At 36.2% G+C, this 24,740-nt stretch overlaps 2 protein-coding genes across 2 annotated transcripts; one reads left to right on the top strand and one right to left on the bottom strand.

The window, feature by feature from the left end:
* Positions 1-6,363: 6,363 nt before the first annotated feature.
* Positions 6,364-9,139, top strand: LOC141301960 (transmembrane protein 60-like). The gene is made up of 2 exons (XM_073832161.1): positions 6,364-6,472; positions 8,096-9,139. Exon 2 carries the CDS (start codon positions 8,133-8,135, stop codon positions 8,535-8,537), a length of 405 nt encoding a protein of 134 aa, XP_073688262.1. The 5' UTR covers positions 6,364-6,472; positions 8,096-8,132; the 3' UTR covers positions 8,538-9,139.
* A 4,114-nt stretch (positions 9,140-13,253) lies between these two features.
* LOC141301614 (fibroleukin-like) lies at positions 13,254-16,467 on the bottom strand. Its single transcript, XM_073831812.1, has 2 exons — positions 15,976-16,467; positions 13,254-14,275 (listed from the first exon to the last, which is right to left on the bottom strand). Exons 1-2 carry the CDS (start codon positions 16,445-16,447, stop codon positions 13,572-13,574), a joined length of 1,176 nt encoding a protein of 391 aa, XP_073687913.1. The 5' UTR covers positions 16,448-16,467; the 3' UTR covers positions 13,254-13,571.
* Between the last annotated feature and the right edge of the window lie 8,273 nt (positions 16,468-24,740).

The following is a 24,740-nucleotide window of genomic DNA, read 5'->3' as shown; positions in this document are numbered from 1 at the left end:
GGAACAAATATGGTGGATCAACCTTGAGAGATCATTTGGTGCAGTTTTCAAGCATTTTTAAGGGTTGTCTGGAATGCTTTGAGGTCAAAGTGATGTTAAATCTGAAGTTAACTTAAAAATTATTAAGACTTAGGGACTTGGACAGCTGTCGTCTCAATTCACTTCCATTGTATATAAAAAAAGAGCTTGTTCATTTTTTGTGTTCCATAGTAGAAATCAAATTATATGGGTTTGGAACAACATGAGGGTGAGTAAATTTTAATTTTTTGGGTGAACGGTCCCTTTAAATTCCCATTTCATAGACATTGAATTTTGTCATGCCATATGTTCAGGTTAGAATGCCAAATTGGTTTTAATATATATATATATATATATATATATATATATATATATATATATATTGTCACCAAAATATAGACAAAGCCACAAAGCTCAGTTATATGTGTGACACCGTACTACAGGGAATATTGTTTAATATTTACTGTGCAGCTGTGCTTGGGACAGGAATATAAAGAACTCTATCTTTACCTTAATTTGAAATATTCATATTCAAAGTCAATGCATAAAGTTGTGCCAGATTGCAGGAACAAATTATGCAAAGGCCAGATAAGGATAATCTTTTCTCAGCCCTCAGTGTCACCGTATGATGTAATTTTAAATTCATAACCGTTCTTAAAACCAGGAAAGACTGTTGAAAACAGTCTAATATTTTTGGGGTTACTGTAATACAGTACCGTAAAAAAAAATACTTCTATTCAGCAAGCATGCATTAAATTAACCAAAGCAAGAGTACAGACATTTCTAATCAGTGTTGGGGGTAACACATTAACATTACGTAATCAGATTACTTTTTCAAGTAACTAAAGTAACATGTTACTTTTCAATTTACTTTTTCAAGTTAATAACGCAAGTTACTTTTTGTCTTCCCAAAAGTAATCTAACGCATTACTTTCTATGAAAATTAATGCAATTAGTTACTTTTTTAACACAATATTGTAATGCATTTCTTTTAACAATAATAACAAAAATGTTTCTTGAACAAATATATTACGGCATTTAAGAAAGGGAATGCATTTTCTAAATTTCGTTGTAAAGAAAATTACATTTGAATCTATCCACCTTTTGTCTTTTTGTAAGAGTGGGTGTGGCCATTTGTAAATTTTATGGGTGTGACTTCTGGTTTCATCTGCATCCAGCTGTCTTTAGTTGTACAAAACAGCTCATTTTGCTGCTTGATATTGCAAATTGGTGAGTGTTACCATATTATTTTAACTTATTATCTTATTTATTAACTCACTGGTTTGTAGTGCAAACAGTTTACTGCATGTTGTTATTCTTTTCGTCATTTTCCTATAGTGGCTAAATAAACTATAAGTCTCATTCTTAGGCTTTTTTCCGCCTTGAGGAAAAAGGTGGATAGTTATAGATTAGACTAACTGTAGATTAACTAGTATAGGGGTTTTACCTGGGGTTACTATAATCAGTGTTGGGGAAAATTACTTTTGAAAGTAATGCATTGCGATATTGCATTACTCTCTAAAAAGTAACTAATTACGTTTAGTCTTTTTATGGAAAGTAATGTGTGATGTTGCAATATTGTGTTACTTAAAAAAAGTAACTACTTACATGATTTAGTTACTTTTTATGTAAAGTAATGTTTTATGTTGCAATATTGCGTTACTCTCGAAAAAATGTAACTAATTACGTTAGTTACTTTTAATGGAAAGTATTGTGTTATGTTGCAATATTGTGTTACTTTAAAAAAGCAACTAATTACGTTACTTAGTTACTTTTAATGGAAAGTATTGTGTTATGTTGCAATATTGTGTTACTTTAAAAAAACCAACTAATTAAGTGACTTAGTTACTTTTTATTACGTTACTTAGTTACTTTTAATGGAAAGTATTGTGTTATGTTGCAATATTGTGTTACTTAAAAAAGTAACTACTTACGTGATTTAGTTAGCCTACTTTTTATGTAAAGTAATGTTTTATGTTGCAATATTGCGTTACTCTCTAAAAAAAGTAACTAATTACGTTACTTAGTTACTTTTATTGGAAAGTATTGAGTTATGTTGCAATATTGTGTTACTTTAAAAAAGTAACTAAATATGTGACTTAGTTACTTTTTATAGAAAGTAATGTTTTATTTTGCAATATTGCGTTACTCTCTAAAAAAGTAACTAATTACGTGACGTAGTTACTTTTAATGGAAAGTAATGTGTTATGCTGCAATATTGTGTTACTCTCTAAAGAAGTAAATAATTACATTACTTAGTTACTTTTTATGAAAAGTAATGTTTTATGTTGCAATATTGCGTTACTCTAAAAAAGCGCCTAATTGCGTTAGTTACTTTTATTGAAAGTAGTGTGTTAGGTTGCAATATTGTGGTACTCTCTTAAATGAACTAATTACGCTACTTAGTTGCTTTTTATGGAAAGTAATGTGTTATGTTACTTTTACGTTACTATTTCTCATCTGGCTTGGCCTCATTTTTCTCTCTTCAGAAACAAACAAAAAAAGAGACTTATTTTATCTAAAAATCATTTTTTATTATTACTGTGTTGAATTGGATCAGCAAGGTCAGCAGCAAAGACACTGAATAATAAAATGAGATTAAATACATAAAGGATATTTGTTATTTAACATTTCATTATGGCAAGTTTGTGTCCTATTTCTTGTTTTTCTATTCATTCTGAGCAATACTGAATCTGTTTTGTGCATGTGAGATGAGTAAATACATGTCATAAATTGACATTAAGTCTATTACTACAGTAACATCATGTTTACAGAGCACATAACGCCTCTGCACTTACTCCTGATTTTTCTCAACATGGCAGCAGAAGAGCTGTCACTCAATAAATGGGATATTTGAAAAAGTGTTTTACTTTATTAGTTACTAGAAAAGTAATCTGATTACATAATTTGCATTACTTGTAATGTGTTACTCCAACACTGAGAATTATCCTATTATAAATGCAACATAAAAACAATTTTTACTATGCAAGAACTGTGGTAAATCTTCGTAATGGAGCAGCAGACTGTTCCAGGCGTGTGTGTAGTCTGAAACACCTTGTGTATCCTCATAAAAAGGCAGAGGGTTGCTTTTTCCAGCGCTCTATTCATTCATGTTGTGGCAACAGGCTGCAAAATCAGACTGACCCAATTAAAACAGCGTCCTCAGCTCAGGGCCTCAAGGCAGCTTGCAGTTGTGTGGTTTCTCTGATAACACGGAGCAAAGAAGCTGCTGTATTATTACCTGGCTTTTGTGCTGACACCCCCTTAAGGCCTCGGTAATGGCAGCCACAACAGGACTTTTGCAAAGGGTAATAAGCTCATTAACTGATTCGGCATGGACGTGGCTTTTTGTGTGCTATCAATGCACCCTGCACCTTCTGGTCTGGACCCTAAAGGCTATTTTAGAAAACAGGTAATTGTAATAGTGTATTGGAAATTAGTGTGTTTTGATGGTTATCTCAGGTGTGGAATCAACCTGAGAGAAATCGAGAAGGTTTTCTTTGATCCTGGGGGAGAGCCTTCTGTACTTTCATAGCAATTAAAGTGCAAGGGAAATGACAAATGTTGGTTTTGCAGAGGCATAAATGCAGCAAAAACTGAAGCAAAATAGTGGGATGATGATTCATGTATATTCTTTTAACGGCAATTTCACCTTAGAGCATCACTAACGAGCAGTTTGCTAGCAATGTCACCGAAGCCGTTCAACTCAAAGTAGTGAAACAGTGCCATCTTGAGGCTGAATATAGACGTCAAGAGTGTTTTTAGTAAATTCTTACATTAAAAACCATTTATATTTTCTCGTTTTACCACTTTCCTGCTTAATCCTGTTTTTGTTTTCTTTTTTTCTTCTTTTTTTTTTGGAAGAAAATTTTGATTAAAAAGCTGACAGAACATCTTAGCTACCAGATGGACATATCAACTAAAAAGGATAGTTAACCCAAAAATGAAAATTAAGTCATCATTTACTCACCCTTGTGTTCTAAAGCCATTTGTGTCCCCCCTGGTGAAAAAAAAAAAAAAGAGCTAAAACCAGCCTAGGCTGGTCGGATGGTTTTAGCTGGTCAACCAGCCTGGTTTTAGCTGGTCCGCAGGTTGGGGGTTTTGGCCACTTTTCCAGCCTGGCCAGGCTGTTCAGGCTGGTCTTAGCTGGTCAGGCTGGGAAACCACCAGCTAAAACCAGCCTGACCAGTCTGGGAGACCAGCTTAAACCAGCTAATACCAGCCAACCTAGGTTGGTTTTAGCTGTTTTTTTTTTTTCAGCAGGGCCTGGACCACAAAACCAGCCATAAAGGGTCAATTTTATGAAATATCTTTGAAAGATTTCAAGCTAAATAAATACGTTTTTCTATTGATGTATGGTTTAGGATGGGACAAAAAAAAATCGAAATATTGAAAAAACTGCTAATACCAGCCTAGGCTGGTTGGCTGGTCTTAGCTGGTTTAAGCTGGAAGTAGCTGGTTGTAGCTGGTCTCCCAGCCTGACCAGCTAAGACCAGCCTGAACAGCCTGGCCAGGCCGGAAAAGTTACCAAAACCTCTAAAACCAGCCTGCTGACCAGCTATGACCAGCTAAAACCAGCCTAGGTAGTAAATAGTAAATAGTAAATAAGGGCTGCCAACTTTTGAGTTCAGCTTGGAGTGAGAATTCCCACAGCAGTGTCTTTAGGGGGGTCCGGGGGCATGCTCCCCCGTAAGAAAATTTTGTACATTTTACACTTAAATTCATCTATCTGGTGCACTTTCAGAGTTCACAATTCAGAGCTCCAATACAATTCCAGTGTGCAAACTAAACAAAGAAAAAAGCTGGTGAATTGACTTGATCTTGAGGTTTAAACGGGACTTAATCCTCTTTTTAGTTGTGATATGGTGTCTCAGTCTAAATTAGAATAAAAAATAATTTGAAAAAAGAATAATAATAATATTAATAATTTTATATTATAATTCCAACAACAGTAATATTGGAAAAACAATTATGTAAAGTAAATAAAAATGAGTATTTCACCAGTATGTTCTTTTATCTTTTTCTACAATAGGGGAATTTCAAAACTTTTGTAATTTCTACACTTGCAAGCAGGGCCTAAAACTTTTTGCCATATCTGACATTTTATTCATGATACAAACAAATTTTTTTGGTGATTTAAGAGAATTTACCAGCCATAAATATTTTTTCTGGCAATGAAACTGTTTTTGCAGTTGCTGCTCCTACAACTAAACATTTTTAATAAATAATAATAATAAATTGAAAATTAGAACTAAACACTGCATTTTAATCATGATAAAAAAAAAGATGCTACACACATGTTCGCATGAGCAGTTTTTTTTTTTTTTTAATTTGGTCTGACTTCAGCATTGTGAAATTATTTGTTATTTATTAATATATTTATAAAAAATGTCATACTGTGTTTTCACCATAAAATGATGTAACTGTTGCAGTGCTGCAAAACTATTTACTTTTCTTGTTGTGGTAAAAAGTTATGTAGGCTACAGTAAAATAATTCCTAGATTTAGTCATTATAAATAATTGCAACTGCATTTAAAAATATATATATTTTGACACGAAAATTCAAATATTCTGTAGTCTGCTGTTCTGATAAATTATATTTTTGTCATATTCGAAAATTAATCCTTCATTCATGAGGGATTTATCACTCCCGACATTTTTCTTCTTGTACCTGGTGGTATACAGCCGTTAGCAGGACGAAAAACAAAACTTTTATTCAAATTCTAAACGGATTATATGTAGCCTTGGAGTGCGCGATAGCCCTTCCTTGATAATCACTAAAAACGTGCCGCTTCAGTTAATCGCAAAAGTCCCTTTATAATCAACGAACCACTTATTTACAGTGAGAGAACTGGCAAGTGTACAGGGAAAAAATCTGGTGTTTAGTGGTGAGTGAATTTAGGACGCAATGGCCAATCACAGGCGTTCTAGATCAACAGAAATGTCTGTGATTGGCTACATTGCTCAGCGCTACGAAAACACTTTGTCTTTTGGCGATTTCCAGAGCACAAATACGCCCTGGAGCTTTTTACCAAATCTGTTTAGCCAATATCTTATATTATTATAGTTTTAACTGAGAGTGCTTGACTGCGTGAGAAAATGGATGTGTGGCGTGAGAGCGTGTGAAAACTGTCAATTGCGTGAGTCTCACGCTGAATGCGTGAGAGTTGGCAGCCCAAGGGTGTATACATATCTGACAGTTAGTCAGGCATACGTATTCATTCATTTTCATTAAAACAATATACAATTAAATTGAATTGAACTGAATTGTGGCTGTTAAATCCGCGTCCTCCAGTCCGGTGGGTGGCGCGGCGCGCACTTCAACTTAGTCCTTCAAGAGAAGTTGTTTTGAAAACGTCAATGTTCAAACACACACACTCCGGAAAGGGGACATCGGCTTTAACCATAAAATACCCCTCTGACTATAAGGCCAGCTGTGTTGTCTTCATTATCGGTAAGCTTTTCCGCAATGTGTTGCTTTATCTCCCTTTTCGTCGGTTTGCCTTCATAAACACATAAAGCAGTCCGAGATCTGTGTATGCTAGTTTTGTGCTAGTAATGAACAGCTCCTTCCTTTTAGGAATGTGTCAGGACGGGACAGTCCAGATAAAATAAGGATAAATAAAGCAAATGTTCGTTTATTAGTTAGACGGAACATCTGTCTTGTTGAATACAACTTGACGGGTAGTTAAATAAATTCAAAAGCACTTAACGTTACTGTAACTAAAACAGTTTACATTAGAACAAATCGGCCATTGTAGTATGTTAAGATGTAAACAATTAGTGATTTAATGTTCAACTAATATAAAATCCGAGTTTTAGCCATTTGTGAATGTTATTATTAATTATAAAAGCGTTTATACTGTTTTTTTATATAGTCTAAGTCAAACGTTTACATACACCTTGCAGAATCTGCTAAATGTTAATTATTTTAACAAAATAAGAAGGATCATACAAAATGCATATTATTTTTTTTATTCAGTACTGACCTGAATAAAGAATGTAAATATCTCACATTAAAGACATTTACTTATAGTCCACAAAAGAAAATAATAGTTGAATTTAAAATGTCCCTGTTCAATAGTTCAATAGTACACTTCATTTATTAAAACTGTGTTGTTACCTAAATGATCCACAGCGGTTTTTGTTGTTGTTTAGTGATAGTAGCAATGAGTCCCTTGTTTGTCCTGAACAGTTAAACTGCCTGATGTTCTTCAGAAAAATCCTTCAGGTCTTACAAATTCTGTTTTTCACTCACTGATGCTCTAGAAGGAAACACAATGCATTAAGAGCTGGGGGTGAAATCTTTTTGAATTTGAAGATCAGGGTACATTTCACTTATTTTGTCTTCTGGGAAACATGCAAGTATCATCTGTAGCTTCTGAAGTGCAGTACTAAATGAAAAAAATATGATATTTAGGCAAAATAAGAAAAAATTACACATCTTCATTCTGTTCAAAAGTTTACATCCCTGGCTCTTAATGCATTGTTTTTCCTTCTGAAGCATCAGAGACCATTTGAACCTTCTGTAATAGTTGCTTATTAGTCCCTCAGTGTGGAAAAGTGGATCTCAAAATCATACAGTACCATTGGAAAGGGTTCAAATACACAAAAACGCTAAAAAAACAAAAGTATTTGTGAAACCTGAAGGATTTTTGTGAAGGATTTTTACTGTTCAGGACAAACAAGGGACTCATGAACATCATCACAAAACTGATGAGCAAAGCTGTGAATTATTCAGGTAACAACACAGTATTAAGAATCAAGTGTATGTAAACTTTTGAAGAGGGTCATTTTTATAAATTAAACTGTTATTTTCTTTTGTGGACCATATGTAAATGTCTCTAATGTGAAATATCATATTCAGGTCAGTACTAAATAAAAAATAACTTGCATTTTGTACGATCCCTCTCTTATTTTGGTAAAATAATGAACATTTTGCAGATTCTGCAATGTGTAAATGAACTTTTGATATTATTACTATTAATTTATTGTCTTACTACTTGAAATGTCCCGCGTTAAATCTGAATGTAAATCGAACTCCTACTTCCAATGATAAATGTTTTGTCTCTTTCAGATCAACTTAATGCTGTGCCACTAGGCCAGCATTTCAAATGAACATGTCTCTTGCTCAAAGAGTCCTCCTGACATGGATCTTCACGCTTATATTCCTTATAATGCTGGTCCTGAAGTTGGATGGGAAGATCATCTGGAGCTGGTTCCTCATCTTCCTTCCTGTCTGGACCTTTGATCTTATTCTCCTCCTCATGCTCATTGTCAAAATGGCAGGCCGCTGCAAGCCGGGGTTCGACCCTCGCAACGGGGCGGAGAACTTGAAGAAGCGTGTGTGGTACCTCATGGCCATGCTGCTTAAACTGGCATTTTGTCTGATGCTCTGTGCCAAATTAGAGAACCTAATAAACATGTTGGTGAGCTCGGTTTGCATCCCTCTGTGGGCGCTGCTCATCGGAGCTATGGTGGAGCTGGGTTACAATGTTTTCCACTTCAGAAGAGACTGAACATGTGAACGGTATTCTTTGAAAGCCAGCAGAAGTCTTTACTGTATTCTTCAGGAATAAAATCATCTTGAAAGTAGATGTTATTCATAAAGAAGGGAATATATAATGGACCATAAGAATGTACAGCGATTTCAAGCTCTTTATCAGGAATTGCTTGTTTCTTTCAGGCTCAAGGGTGACTACGCTGAATAGCCTACGTTTCATGTTCACAGTGATGCAGGCAGGGTTACGAATTTTGGCTCAGTGGTGAGTTTCCACTCAGGTGACAGAAATGACTGATTGTGAATGTTGCTCAGAATATTTATTGCATTTTAGTGAAACACTGAGATCATTAGCGGCATACCATAATGGACGTTTAAAAAAATAACCGTTAACGTGCTGCATACACACTGTTTTTTCGACCAGTACTGTAACACAATATGGTTTGCTAACAGAAAAGACATATATTCTACAATATCGGTGTATATTTATAAATCTGTGTTTCTTTATTATACACTTATGTTTTGCATTGCAGAACTTGCATAATACATGTTTACAAAATGTAATTTTAATTTCTCTTGTACAGAGTGTGTAAATAAGAATAATAAAAAGTAATAACAGCATCCTTGTAATTAAACAATACATATTTATTTTCTTTATGACAGCTACACTACCAGTCAAAAGTATTTGAACAGTAAGATTTTTAATGTTTTTTTAAATAAGTCTCTTCTGCTTACCAAGCCTGCATTTGTTTCATCCAAATACAGCAAAAACAGTAGAATTTTTATTACTATTTAAAATAACTGTTTTCATATTTTAAAATCTGATTTATTCCTGTGATCAAAGCTAAATTTTCAACATCATTACTCCAGTCTTCAGTGTCACATGATCCTTCAGAAATCATGCTGATTTGTTGTTGAAGAAACATTTTTTTTATTTAAAACAGTTGAGTACATTTTTTAGGATTCTTTGATGAATAGAAAAATCCAAAAAGCAGCATTTATCTGAAATAAAAAACTTTTGTAATATACATTATACCATTTAAAAGCTTAGAGTCAGTATAAAGAAATTATATAAATTCTTTTTTTTTAGCAAGGATGCTTTAAATTGATCAAAAGTGATGATTAAGATATTTATAATGTTATAAAAGATAAATGCTTTCTATTCATCAAAAAAAATTCTACACAGCTGTTTTCAACATAATAATAATAATAATAATAATAATAATGTTTTGTTGAGCAGCAAATCAGAATATTAGAATGATTTCTGAAGGATCATGTGACTGATTCAAAAAATTCAGCTCTGAAATCACAAGAATAAATTTTATTTTAAAATACATTCACATAAAAGTTATTTTAAATAGTAAAAAATATTTCAGATTTGTACTGTTTTTGCTGTACTTTGGATCAAATAAATGCAGGCTTCGTGAGCAGAAGAGGTTTCTTTAAAAAAAAAAAAATCTTACTGTTCAAAAACATTTGACTGGTAGTGTATGTGTACAGCTATTATATTTACAGATGTTTCAGCAGGAAGCAAAAGATGCAAATCTAGAAGAAATCTAGGAAGTCATTCATTAGTTAATTTCAAGTTTATTCTTAGAAAGATTTGTCTGTACAAGGTATACATTTAGGGTGTACATACATAGATTGCTTGAAAATAACACTTGGTGTTCATTCAAAATTTGCACAACGCACAATGAAAATAATAGAAAATTACAGATGCTTTAATTCAGCTGGTAAAATCCAGCTATTTGAATTTTAATTAAAAAAACACAGACAAAATATGTAGCAAATTTTAGCAAAGTTGTAATTAAAAGAAAATTTACAAGAAGAAAGCTAAATCTGTAAATAGCATGATTTCATGTCTTATGCAATACAGTATTTTCAAAGTAACACTCAGTTGTATATTCTATGTATTCTACTAATGCATATGTGTACAGCTCAAAAAAACAACATAGATACAGAAACATTTGTCCATTTTTAAGTTCTGACACCACACTTTTAATTTATAATTTAAAAAGCAGTAACACAAGAGAAGCAATTATTTAACCCTCTGGGCCTCCTCATTTAGGGGTCACACTTGGCTCCCTCGCGGTCAAAAGTGACCGAAGCCTTAAAAAGTAGGGGTGTCAAAATTAATCGTTTTTACGATGCATCGCGATGCAGACAAGGACGATTCGGTATCGGTTCAGTAATAGACCATAACCGGTTATAACGGACTCAGTCCAGTGCCAGAACACGCGACCCAGTGGGCTTGTATGATTTTCCGGGAGGGGGGTTGGGCTAACGAGGGGAGTACTCCACATGAATAAAATAAGTCTTCAGATTTTAACTGAAAGGATTATTGCCACTTTCTTTACACACCGGTGCATTTAACGATCAGTGTGCATTTAACAAAATGTCTTTTTTTTTGTTAGTAATTCATTTAAAGGACTGAAACATTATTTTTATTTGGTTGAAAAGACTGGCTAAAAGCACTGAGCGCGTCTATCTGGCTCAGCGTTACACAAATATAATGTTTTGTTGATATTGTGAGTGCGCACATAAATAATAATAGTAGACCTTTTGCAGTTTTGAATGATGCCTTTTTATGCCTTACTTTTATCGACAAAAATGGTGTATTTTAGGTTTCCACTGTTATTAAGAAAAATGCAAGTGATCGCGTTTGAGCTTCCATGTCAGCTGCAAAGCCCGCTTTCGCTTTCACTCTCAGCAAAAACGATTGGATATGCGTCTAACCGCGCACATTTATCTAGGTTAAATGTTTAAATTAATATTCTGAAATGCATCAAGTGTTTTATGTCTATAGATTGTATTTAATGCAAGTCGTGTTGATTTGAGAAGGCTAAATTTATCAAACATGCTCAACTCATTACCTTGTTAGGTTAAAAAGACAAAAGCTTGAATTTAACAAACATCAAATGTTCCAAACATATTTCTAAATTAACTTAAAAAGGAAAGAAAACGAAATCTAGCCACTTTGCCTTTAGAATCCAAAACTGAACTATTTTAATGGCTGCAACACGAACTCTGTTCTGATAAATTGTCCGATAAGGACGGGGCTCGGGTCTGAGATTCTCAGGCTGGGCTCGTGCAGGACTCTATTCGTTCCCTCGTTTCAATTAAATAAGATCTGAGCGGTACCTCTCGGTTGAAATCGTATTTGGTTTAGTTTTCGCGTTTAAAATGACTATAGCGGCAGCTTTTATCAAAAGATATACGGCCCTTTTCTGTGGTGGAAAAACCCCGGCCACCTGTTAAATTCACTGGAGCCGCGATATAAGCTTCCCTCACGCACACACTTTTCAGAAAAGATTATGCCGGAACTCTAGAACGAAACCAAAGCCCAGGTATTTACTTTTGTGAATTTGTTCTAAATGTTGCTGTTGTCTTCTGTGCCCAGACTTTAGTTTTGTTTGATACATTCAAGAAGTGTTTTTTCTTTGAGAAGGTAAGATTAAAGTTTCAGTTCATATATCTGACTGTTTGTATTTATTAACACAATTGTATATATTTGAAGTAAAGTTGCAAAATTAGTATGTTTTATTCCTTAATTTAATGTACTGTATAGTACAGTACAAAACAACAAACAACAACAAAAATAATCATTCTGCCCAACATCCTGTGTTTGGTCTGAGACAGGCCAAAGAACCTCTTCAGCATCACAGGCTAAATTAGCCCTGGCCAGGCAGCAGGGGTCAAATCCTCTTGCATGCCTGATCCAACCCTGCACTCATCAACTAAAATATATGAGACTGCTTCTCTTCTCTTCTTGCCCTTGCCCTTCTTTTGTCTTTTCCACATTGTCGTCATTGTCCTCCTTCTTCTCCTCCTCTTCCTCTTTCACCTCTTACTCTTCCTCATCAAAATTACACATTACTGTATGTGGGATATTGATTGAAAAAGACTGGATAGGATGCACAGTTACACTTGTACAAGTGGTCTGACAAAAAAATCTAATCAAATAAAAACGCATTACAACGTCATTGTGAAATAGAAAAGCAAAATAAATTTGAAGTAAAATTGAAAAATGAGCAGTGCATCGTCAATGCATCGTGATGCATCGAGATATTGTATTGAACCGAATCGATGACATGATAATCGTAATTGAACCGAACCGTAAGACCACTGTAGGTTCACACCCCTATTAAAAAGTAACTTTTTTTTTTCTTCAGGAAAATCAATTAAATACATTTTTGTTCAATAATATTTTGTGATTATTATTTAGAATTTTGAGCATTTTTTATGAATCTATGCAATATTTATAGTTTTAATGAACAATTTTTTCCCACTAGAATTATATTTTATATTATATTTTTTAATTTAATTATGATTTATTATTTTTCAATAAATACAACATTTCACATTAAAATAGAGTAAAAGCATTTAAAATCCATTTTTTAAGTGAAAATTGCACCATCTAGTGGCATAAAAAAATAAAACTTGTGTAATGTCATGTAACCTCCTGTATCTCCCTATATACATATATACAGGGGCTTTGGGATTCCTATTGTTTTTTTGTTTTGTTTTTTTACTGTTTCTTCATTTTAATAGGCTTTGCATTTAGAAATATATTCAGACATTCTAAAAGATTACTTTTGGCAAGGTTTAGATATTTTTTGATTGGATAAATATCAGGTTTTGCATTTTTCTGCTTATTTGTGTGTGTGTGTGTGTGTGTGTGTGTGTCAGTTCTGTACTTTTGTTATTTTAGAGTGTCAGTCCTTGCTTGCTACCAAAAGATTCTCTGAATTAACGCATTTTTTCGTATTTCCCATTCATTTCCTATGTCGGTCATTTTTGACCGCGAAGGAGCCAATTGTGACTTTTTTTTTTGACCCTTTAACATATCCGAATCATGTCACTGATTTTTTTGTGTACTCACATAGCTAATGCAACAAAAGTCACCAAGTGTCATCTCATTCTGATGAAGCTACGATTTTTAAAAATTCAAAACATAAAATTTTTCGGTCAAAAATGACCGAAGAGGGTTAAAGCACTTGCCTTTTTTCTACCCTATAACTTTGAAAGAGAGCTTAATTTTGGTTGGTAAATATTATTTAGCATAGTTTTTAGGTCTAATCATCATTTTAACTGTCTTAAAAGATTGCCTATCATTGGTTGGGTAATATTCCATTGTAATGTTGTGCCATGTCCCCCAAAATATCCCATTACGTACCCCTTTGTATTTAGATCGATAATATCTCCCATTTAAGTTTGCAGACATGCATGCATCAAACCACCAGCCTGAGCTGTAATAGGCCCCACAGTTACCCGAGGGATACTGGTCATTGTCTCTGTCCGGAGTGGTGAACAGTTTCTGGTCGTGATTGTAGGTCTCACTAAACTGCATGGCATTACCAGCTGTACCAGAGTAACCACCAATGGACAGGCGGTATTGTTGGCTTTCATCTGCCACAGAGAAGTTGTCATAATGTGCGTATTCTTTGACACCCTCAAAGTCTTCGATTTCTATTCGCAATGACATGTTTTTGGCCTTTGTTAACATGTGAATCTTGTCATTGCCAAGCCAGAACTCCTCTGTTAGTTCACCGAATCCATTCTTGTACTCGTCCCAGGTGCGATTGAAACTTGTGTTGCCGTCTAAACGATGTTGAATCAAAGTCCAGCCCCCGCCTGAGGATTCCATGTCACAGAAAACAGGAAACATGCTGCTCCTTGGCTGCGGTGATACTTTATATACACCATTCTTGCTGGATTTCGTAATGTAATCAGCGCAGTCTTGTGCGGGTCCTTTTTCTGTGGTCAATAACAAATGTTTTAGGTTACCTCATTCTTTGTTGATAAAATGCTATTGCAGTGCTTAAACCTAAATCTGCATGCTTACATTTACTTAAACATCCTAAGGAGCATTTTTTTGCGATTGTTGTCTTTCGACTAGAGAAGCTTTAAGGCACTTTTATTGTACAGCTGCTTACAAAAGTGCAATACTTGGACTGTGTTTTAGTGCCACGTAAAAAAAAAAGAAGGAAAATTTAAGAATTACGAATGAATTAAGTCGAAATGTTTCGAGAAAAAAGTTGAAATGTTTGGAGAGTAAAGTCGAAATGTTTAGTCGAAATGTTTCAAGAGTAAAGTCTAAATGTTTTGAGAAAAAAGTTGAAAGGTAAAGTCGAAATGTTTCGAGAGTAAAGTCGAAATGTTTCGAGAGTAAAGTCGAAATGTTTCGAGAGTAAAGTCGAAATGTTTCGAGAGTAAAGTCGAAATGTTTCGAGAGTAAAGTCGAAATGTTTCGAGAGTAAAGTCGAAATGTTTCTAGAAAAAGTCGAAATGTTTCTAGAAAAAAGTCGAAATGTTTCTAGAAAAAAGTCGAAATGTTTCGAGAGTAATATCGAAAGGTAAAGTCGAAGTGTTTCGAGAGTAAAGTCGAAGTGTTTCGAGCGTAAAGACGAAGTGTTTCGAGAGTAAAGACGAAATGTTTCCAGAATTAAATCGTAGCAATTAAAGTAATAATATTGTGAGAGTATAGTCTGTGCATGCGAATGTCTCAGATTGGGAGCACCAGGAGAAGTTCACATGTTGTTATAAAATAAAATATTTCGACTTTATTCTTGAAATATTATGACTTTAATTTCGTAATCTTAGATTTTATTTTTAAAGTGGCACTAAAACACTGTCGTACAATACAGATGGGTTGTAATAAAAAAAGCATTTGGCTGAAAATCTTCATCAAATGAATTTGTAAACGAATGCAGAGCAAGATAATGCACTCAAGTTGTTTTCTACCCGTCTTTGTTGTTGGACCTGAACAATAAAGCTACACTTGACAGAGTACACTTAAGGTTTTGTTTAAAAGATATGCAAAGGCTGTTTTATACATAGAAATTTGGACCACCTGGATTTATTTATCCGTGGTTATAAGAGTTTACACTGAGCCACATCGGGCCAAATTTCAGACGCCAATCACCATACAAGTAAATTTGGCTCTAGGCATGGTACTGAAGTTCTGCATGAATTAATTATGCATTGCAAGAAAGACTTTGTCTTTGAGCCTTTCGTCAAGCTCAACAAAGACACCACATCCTGATACATCAGATAAAAGAAGACGCCTACAGCTGGATCTCTTCACAAAAACCACAACATCTGCTTCTCAGATGAGGATCCATTTCCATTTATCCCTGCAATGGAATCCTATCACACTATCAAGATAAAGTGCGAGGTCACAGAACGTGTTAAAGGATACTTGAACTAATTATCTGAGTAGATTTTACCTGTAGTTATTTTTGGACATGTTTGCCCCTGTTTGCACTCTGCTGAAACCTTAGTTTATACAAAGAGTCAAAGTGACTTACACCACTATACCCTAAGCTTTGTGTAAACTAAACATGCTCTGCTGCCATACTGTAAACACTCTGGATAGCTTTTTAAGTGTGAATTAAGAGTAAATGCTCCTTCTCAAAAATAAACATTAACATGGGTTATGTAAGAAAGTTCCTCACCTCTTCCAGATTCCACGAGGGGCCTGGTCTGGGTTGTGGACAGAAGGGATGACGCAGTGTCACAATCACTGCCACAGGTGCTGTGGAAGTTGCTCTCTAAATGTTCTCTCTCTGTTACCTCATCATTGGCTGCATGCGATTTAAACCCCTCAGCGGTGTCCTCGGGGCTGAGTGAGAAAAGCTTTGAGCCTTTAATTTCTTCAACATTTGTAAGCGTATCCAAAACAACTGGAATTGCGTAGCTCTCTCCTCTGTAACTCTGGGCAGTGTCTGCACTGTTTGAGTTAGATAATATTTCCCCAGAGTTTTCTTCTACTCTGTCTTTATTCAATGTAATAAGTTCCAGTTCTCTTGTTCCTCCAGTGTTTTTAAAGCTTATGGGCGTTTCCCAAGTAATGTTTTTAGCCATTTCAACATGTGTGTTTGTGACTTTATGAATGTTCTTTGTGCTGTCTTCATGGTCTGTGTCCATAAAAGAAACTGTTGAGGTGGTGAATACATTTGTTCCTGGTTCCTTAGATAACTCTTTCTTTAAAGTTGGTGCAGATGGTCCTTTCTTCCCGTTGCTGATCTTGTCCACCTCAAATCGATGTTCACTACTGGTATCATCAGTTCCCAAACTAATCATCTTGCTTTCTTTCCCACTAGTGGGTGAATTTGAGGCTCCATTTTGCAGAGTGTTTGGATCCTCAACATTTGAGATCAACACAGTCTCACTGTTGTCTCTAACTTGGTTCTTACCTTGTCGAACCTTATCCAAATCTTGTACATCACTTGAATTTTGAAACTCTTCTTGTGACTCCAATACAGTTGACCTCATGCCCTGCGAAATGTGTTTGATGTCTTGAGTTTGTTCTTGTTCAGTTGCACCAGTGGGACTAGGGAATTGAGTCACTGTGTTTACCTTTGTTTCAAAGCCTCTGCTTCGCTCAGTTTGGAAGTTTGGCCTCTTTACATAGCCCGGTCTTATTATTCCAGAGCCATTTCTCCTGGCAAAATAGCCGTTTCTGACTGGGAATGACTGCTTTGAATGTTCCCCAGCACTTCTGTTTGCTGACATGTTGTCTATGACATTAGGTTGTCTCAGTTTGTTGACTCTAGATGAAATCACAGATGTTGGACGTCTGCTGGGGTGTCTATCAGGGTTTGGCACCACGTACCTTTTATTGTCTTGACTTACTTCATGTATCTTGCTGTTCTGAGACAGTCCCACTTTAGCTGGAGCTTTGAGTGGAGTAATTGAAATTTTCCTTACAGGTGGTAGAACCCTACTGGTCTTACTCACTCTACTATTAGGTAATTTACTCTTAACGGTTGGGACAAGGGTGGGTTTCACCAGATCTTTTTCCAGTAGGCTTGGTATGTCCTTCGTCATAGTCCCTGCAGTCAGTGACTTAAACCCATTGTTCTCATTTGTCCCTCCAGTGAACATTTCTGGCTGCATCTGATCTTTAAGATCTGGAGACAGTGGATCAACTGTCCTTTCATTAAGTATGTCCAAAACTGTGGAATCAATTTGTCTGTGATTAGATTTCATGAATGGATTTAGATATTTTTCTTTGTCCACCTGTCTTCCTGGGAAAGCCAAGTCTTCTCTATCTATATTAGAGCTAATCTCTGCCTGCTTTTCCTCTTTAACCATGTTTGGCTGTTCACTTTGGTTCACAACACTAGAGATTGACTTATTTGCGGCTGTGTGACTCACATCACCTTGGTTTTCTTTCCTCAGAGTTGTTGGGAGTCTTGTAATCCCACCATTGTTTACTTTTCTCAAATTGTCCTCTCTAACTTTAGTTACTTGACTTGCATCTTTAAGACCATGTCCGTCATCTGTTCTGGGACCAGAAAACCAACTGATGTCTTGTTTGTTTTGGTCATCTGTTGACAGGGTCAGTCCACTGTTTGTCCCAGGTTTTGTGTTTGCTATGTGAGGACTTGTTTCCTTTAGCCGTATAACGTCACTCCTTGCTGGGGGAAATTCAGCCTCTTCTGGCTCAGTCTTGACCGTCATGTCCCCAATTTTTAAAAGAGTTAGTCTGTTTTTAGTTTCTCTAAGTGGATATTTTTCATTTTCCACCTGTCTTCCTGGGACAGTCAAGTCTTCTCTATTCATATTGGAACTAGTCTCTTCCTCACTACTAATAACTACCAGACTTTCACTCAGTCCCGTGTGCTTTTTCTCCTCTTTAACTATGTTTGGCTGTTCAGTTTGTTTCATAACACTAGAGAATGAGTTATTTGTGGATACGTGACTCACATCACCCTGGTTTTCTTTCTTCAGATTTGTTGGGAGTCTTGTAATCCCCGTCTTGTTTACTTTTCTCAAATTGTCATGCGTAACTTTAGTTTCTTGGCTTGCATCTTTCAGGCCATGTGAGTCTTCTGTTCTTAAACCAGAAAACCTGATGGCTTGATTGTTTTGGTCATCTGTTGATGGGGCCCCAGTTTTTGTGTTTGCTAAATAAGGACCAGGTTCCTTGACCCGCATAACACCACTCCTCACCGGAGAATATCCATCCTCTTCTGGCTCAGTCTTGACCGTCATGTCTCTGGATTGTTGATTGTGGATACTCACCAACATAGGGTTTTTCAGTCTGTCTTCGCTTGTAACCTTAACAACTCTGCCATTAATGTAGGATACCCTTGATCTTAGTGGTCCACCTGCTCCAGGAAACTTCACAACCCTTCTGTTCCCAGCTGATGTGCTTAAATCCATTGTCTTACTGTTAGCATCCCTTAATCCATTCGGATCATGCACATTCTGCACTCTTCTTCTTGCCATTAGGATGCCACTGATGTTCTTTGCATGTCCATCTCTGAGAATGTTTGGCTGCTGTTTCCCATGGGATCGTTCAGCACCCATACGGGACGGTTCTATTAATTCACTTCGCTTTGACTTCAGTTCCTTCTCAGTCTCCTCAGGTGTAGGTGAGAGCACCAGTTTAACCTTGGACATGTCCTTGGGTGTCTCGTCAAGTGAAGGATTAAGTATTTTTACTTCTCTGCTCACCTCAGACCTCTGATCGGTGCTGCCTTGATTTAGACCAATCCTTGGGTCGATGTTCCATTCCTGACTTGCCAAAATGGAATGATTGAGCCTCTTCATGCCATTCTTGACCGTTCCCACACTTTCTGATGTGTCTCCTTGCAGTAAGGTTGAAGTTAAGATCCGGACCGCTTGTTCTCCACTATGACTTTGTGTCTCCATGATGCTTTGACTTTGAGGTCTCTTTTCCCTTTCCTCGCCGTGTTCTTTCTGTCTGTCCTTACATTCTTGGCAGTCCCTTCTCAGGTGGTTCACCACGTCCTTTAGGTCCTGCAGCTCTTTGGCCATTTTCTCCAGCTCCCTAAAAGGCCTGGGAAGCTGGATAGAGAGAGGTGGGAGGGTGAGTCGGTAAGGGCACAAGTTGTCCTCGTCCCCGCAGTCCCCCAGGGGCTTCAGCGTTACCCATGAAGCGACATCCTCTGAGTTCTCTGGGCAGACGTGACACACGGAAAATGTCAATAGGCTTCCCCATATGTAAAGCACAGTAAGCCACATCGTGTCCTGTATGGTGAGCAGGTTTGCTCAATGTGTTGAAGAGTGTGTGAGAGAAAAGAATCAGCAGAGACTGGAGGACAACCTCCCTTTATAGAAGTGTGAGCCCTCAGAGAGGGGCGATTCTCTGTGATGACTCTCGACAGAGGAGTGTATCAGCCTCCTAGCAGAACGGTCAGCACAGAATATACTCTGTGTATCAAGAATAGTTATGTCATTACTGTGGCTTCTTTGCTTATTAGTAATGTAATGATTAATTCGACGAATTAGTCTTTTGTTGTTGATGTTGTAGTTTCCCCAGTTACAATTTCTACAAATTCTACAAGCAGGAAAGCATTTAATACAGTATGTATAGACCACAAAACCAGTCATAAGTAGCACTTATTTGTAGCAAAAGCCAAAAATACATTGTATGAGTCAAATTATTGATTTTTCTTTTATGCCAAAAATCATTAGGATATTAAGATTATGTTCCATGAAGATATTTCATACATTTCCTACTGTAAATATATCAAAACTTAATTTTTGATTAGTAATCTGCATTGCTAAGAACTTTATTTAAACTATTTTAAAGGCAATTTTCTCACCCTCAGATTCTAGATTTTCAAGTAGTTGTATCTTTGCCAAATAGTGTCCTATCCGAACAAACCATACATCAATAAAAAGCTTATTTATCAGATTTCAGATGATGCATAAACCCTTAGGACTGGTTTTGTGGTCCAGGGTCACACACACACACACACACACACACACACACATTATTTTAACCTTTTTTAGGGCATCAGAACTGAAAAGCACAATGTGATTTGTCAAAGTCATTTGTGTTGGCTGACCCTGACGTTTAATCAATACCATCACACTTACGATCAGTCTTTAATCTACAACACAATCCATTCTCTGCATATCTGCATATGTCATTTCCTTTCTCACATGTGCAGATATGCATATGTGCGTGAATCATGATGGCAGCAGCTTCCCAACATCCTGTCAATAAAGCAGAATGCCCCACACACATAGACATATGCACACAAGCCACAGAAGATTCAGAGATGTATTGTAACATTGTAGCAAAAAAGCGACTAGAGCCCTATTCAGACGGGACTTTTTTTTTACAAGGTACACTACCAGTCAAAAGTTTTTGAACAGTATTTTTTTAAAGAATTCTCTTGCTCATCAACCCTGCATTTTATTTGATTCAAAGCACAGCAAAAACAGTAAAATGTTCAAACATATTTACTATTTAAAATTCTTTTTCTATTTGAATGTATTTTAAAATGTAACATATTCCTGTGATTTCAAAGTATTTTTAGCATCATTACTCCAGGCTTCAGTGACACATGATCCTTTAGAAATCATTCTAATATTCTGCTCAAAAAACATTGTTTTTATTGTTATTATGTTAAACAGCTGAGTAGAATTTTTCAGGTTTCTTTGATGAATAGAAAGTTCAGTAGAGCAGCATTTATCTGAAATAGAAATCTTTTCCAATGTCTTAAAAAAAATAATAATAATTATACTGACTCCAAGCTTTTGAATGGTATAGTGTATGTTACAAAAGCTTTTTATTTCAGATAAATGCTGATCTTTGGATCTTTCTATTCATCGAAGAATGCTGAAAACTCTTTTAAAATATTTCTAATAATAATAAATGTTTCTTGAAACGCAAATCAGCATTCTAAAATGATTTCTTAAGAATCACGTGAGACTTAAATCTAGAGTAATGAGGCTAAAAATGTAGTTTTGAACACAGAAATAAATTACATATTAAAATGTATTCAAATAGAAAACATTTATTTTTAATAGTACAAATATTTCAGAATTGAACTGTTTTTGCTGTACTTCGGATCAAATAAATACAGGCTTGGTGAGCAGAAGAAACTTCCTTAAAAACATCTTACTGTTCAAAAACTTTTGACTCATAGTGCATGTTTGTGTTTCTGCAACATACTTTAATATAATAGTGACATATTCCTTCAAGAAGATGGCTACTGTACAAATAGCTGTCTAGAAACATTACCAAGATGGCCAAGTTAGCTAACTAACTTGCTTTTAGAGGATTTAAGTAATGGGCAATGGATATTATCCACTTTAGTACGAACTCCCAACCAAATCAGTCGATGTAATGACAGACGTCCTTTGTTAACAATTTCAACTCAAACTGAAAATGTCATCACAAGAAATGCTGTAACAACCATATAAACAATGGAGCCGTAGTAGTCCAAGCGTTAAGCAAGAGTGGAAAACGTTGTCCAAGTGTCTTTAATATCATGAAAAATCCCCTCGCCAGTGTTTACAATGTCAACCTGTGTCCAAACAGAACTGATTGTCTTTAAAGTACTGACTTCACCATTTTTTACAGCGCTCGGCAGTGGATGTATTACGAGCCAACTCCCAGTTTTATTACCACTAATCAGAAAAGCCTTACCATCTATGGACAGGCCTGTTATTGTGTGGTGCCCTTTATGAAGTCACGGGCTGAAATCCTCTGGGAGGGTTCAGCCCATCGGTGTCGTTGTCGGTGTAAACACTGAGATTTTTTCCATAAACCGTCTCACAGAAACATTTGACCCACCGGTTGGGTTCGAGTACCACATTAGCGGCCGCTACTCCTTTACATTTGCATGATGTGTGGTAGTGGTTATGTAATTGTGATAAAAGAACAGACAAGTGCACTCAGACTCTTTCCTAACAGTTACATAACACTTATGAGGCAAATTCTGTGGGAAACTCACTGAAGTGAGTTGGCTGCTTTTATCCAGATTTTCAAGCTGGAGAGGAGACATCTGGAGTTGATGGTTACACTGCATCAACAACAGATAACGTCAAGGCCGCTTGTTTGCATTACAAAAGCCTTGACTTCATTAAACCGCTGGCTAATGCTTGCGCAGATTCCTCTTATTGTTGCATGCAAAGAGACCGGCGACAACTTGACTTCAGGCTTTTGTTTCTCAGTGATGAGTCTCTTGGATTCAGTTTAAACAGTTTGATTGTAAATGTGTGCGGGGTTTCTACTCAATATCTGCATGAAAGTCTAAAATGACACTAATTGTGATGTAATAAATATGCCAAAACACATTTCTAGATTAGTAGTGGTGTCAGACGTGGAGTATGAGAGACCACAGGATTGTGAAAAAGTACAAATAATGCTAGAATTGTCATTTTTGGGTGAACTATCCCTTTAGAGGTCAGAAACTGAGTAGTGAGAATTTAGTGTAGCCAATTTTTTAAGCTGCAGATTAATAAATCATGACATATAGGCTGCGTTAAGTTAGCTGTGATTTAAAACACATGTACGCTGCAAGGTTCCTCTGCCAGACAATGACTTTTTCACCGAGTATAGATTGTGTAGCGTGTTGAGAATAGTGCATACACTGTAAAAAGTTTTCACCAGATTCAACTTAAAAACCTAAGTTCAGCAGCTGCCCTAAGTTAAATCAGCTTAAAACTCATTTAAAAAAAGTCATTTCAACATATTACAATCAAAATTAGTTGATTTAACTTGTGAGTTGAAAGGACTTAAGTTGATTTAACTTAAGTTTAGCAGCTGCCTTAAAATATTAAGTTTTTAAGTTGAAACTGGTGAAAACTTTTTACAGTGTATAAATACAGTGGAGATCAAAATTAGAGGACCTGCAATTTCCTAAATTTCAAGGTCACTGGTTAGTCCTATTTAAAGTTCTTATAACAGGAGTAGAAGAACAGTTTTTTTTTAGAGAAATTTGAAAGAAATCGGCCACTGGAGGGCAATATGATGTTTCAAGCGCGTCAATATCATATATTGCACTTTTTTTTTTACACATATGCACAATATTTGTATCATAGAATAGGGGAAGTGATTTGTTTTGTTAGAATGGCCAAGGATCAGCAATCTCCACGTAAACCCGGTTCGTCGTAGGCTCAAGTGTCTTATGTCGTTGGAATCCTTGGCTCACGCCGGACAAAAAGCACGCCTCAGATTCGTCCATCACCCTGTTTGGGAATTTTGCATTTTTTGAAAAAATAAACTTTAACTTTTAACTCTCTGTAGCAAAAGGGACGCCTAAACGTTTTAAAGGGGCAGGGCCACCTTTACTAAAACTGCTATATCTTTTGAACAGAATGAGATATCTTCGCCAAACTCACAACGCGTATTTAAGAGGTCACATGAAAGAAGTCGCGTAGCTTGGCCAATTGATGGTGCTATAAGAGGAAAAAACAGCCGTAAAAGCAGCCATAACTACGCAACCGCTTATGTCCTATCGACATGAGAATCGGTAGACCCAGTCTTGGTCCAAAGTGCCAGAAGCGTTTATTTTTATGTCTCAAAAAACATGGCCACCATAGGCCAATGAAATTTGAGCACCTATTAGACAAGCTTAACAGAGGTCGATCGGAATGAAATTTGGTGGTCCTGTTTTACTCACAGCCCTCAAGGAAATTGGCCACTGGGGGACGAGATTGCATGTTTCAAGGTTGTAAACCATTGTAGATTGCAGTTTTTCACACATAAATAAGATATTCTTATCATATGATAGACCTTCTCTTTTTGAATGACTTTGGCTCTAGAACCGCTGCTGTCAGTCAGACGCTTTGTTAAATGATTGAGGAAATGTAAAAAACCTACATTTGCAAACTAGTCCTAGGTTTTTCGCTTAATCTGGAAAAAACACTGCAATTCTCTTAGGTTTTTCGCTAGGACCAAACCAGTGCAGGAAGATTCATTGGAGAGTGGATATCAATAATTATCAAAAATAAACTTTAACTTTCAAACCTCTATAGTAAAAGGGACCCCAAAACGTTTGAAAGGGGCAGGGCCGCCTTTACGAAAACTGCTATATCTTTTTAACGAATGAGATCTCTTCGCCAAACCGTGTGTAAGAGCTAAATCTGAGGTCACATGAAAGAAGTCGCGGAGCTTGGCCACTTGGTGGCGCTATAAGTTAGAAAAAACTTAAAAAGCAGCCATAACTACGCAACCGCTTGTCCTATCAACGTGAGAATCGGTAGACCCGGTCTTGGTCCAAAGTGCCAGAAGCGTTTATAAGGATATTTGCATTTCTTGGCCAAAACATGGCCGCCATAGGCCAATGAAATTTGAGCACCTATTAGACAAGCTTAACGGTGGTTGATTGGAACGAAATTTTCCGTTCCTTTTTGACTCACGGCCCTAAAGGTCTGAGAAATTTGAAAGAAATCGGCCACTGGGGGATGAGATCGCATGTTTTCAAGGTTGTAAACGATTGTAGAT

Source organism: Garra rufa, chromosome 25, assembly GCF_049309525.1.
Source record: "Garra rufa chromosome 25, GarRuf1.0, whole genome shotgun sequence".
In the NCBI taxonomy this organism is placed as follows: Eukaryota; Metazoa; Chordata; class Actinopteri; order Cypriniformes; family Cyprinidae; genus Garra; species Garra rufa.
The sequence above is the reverse complement of the archived record's forward strand: the minus strand, read 5'-3'. Positions and strand labels throughout refer to the sequence as shown.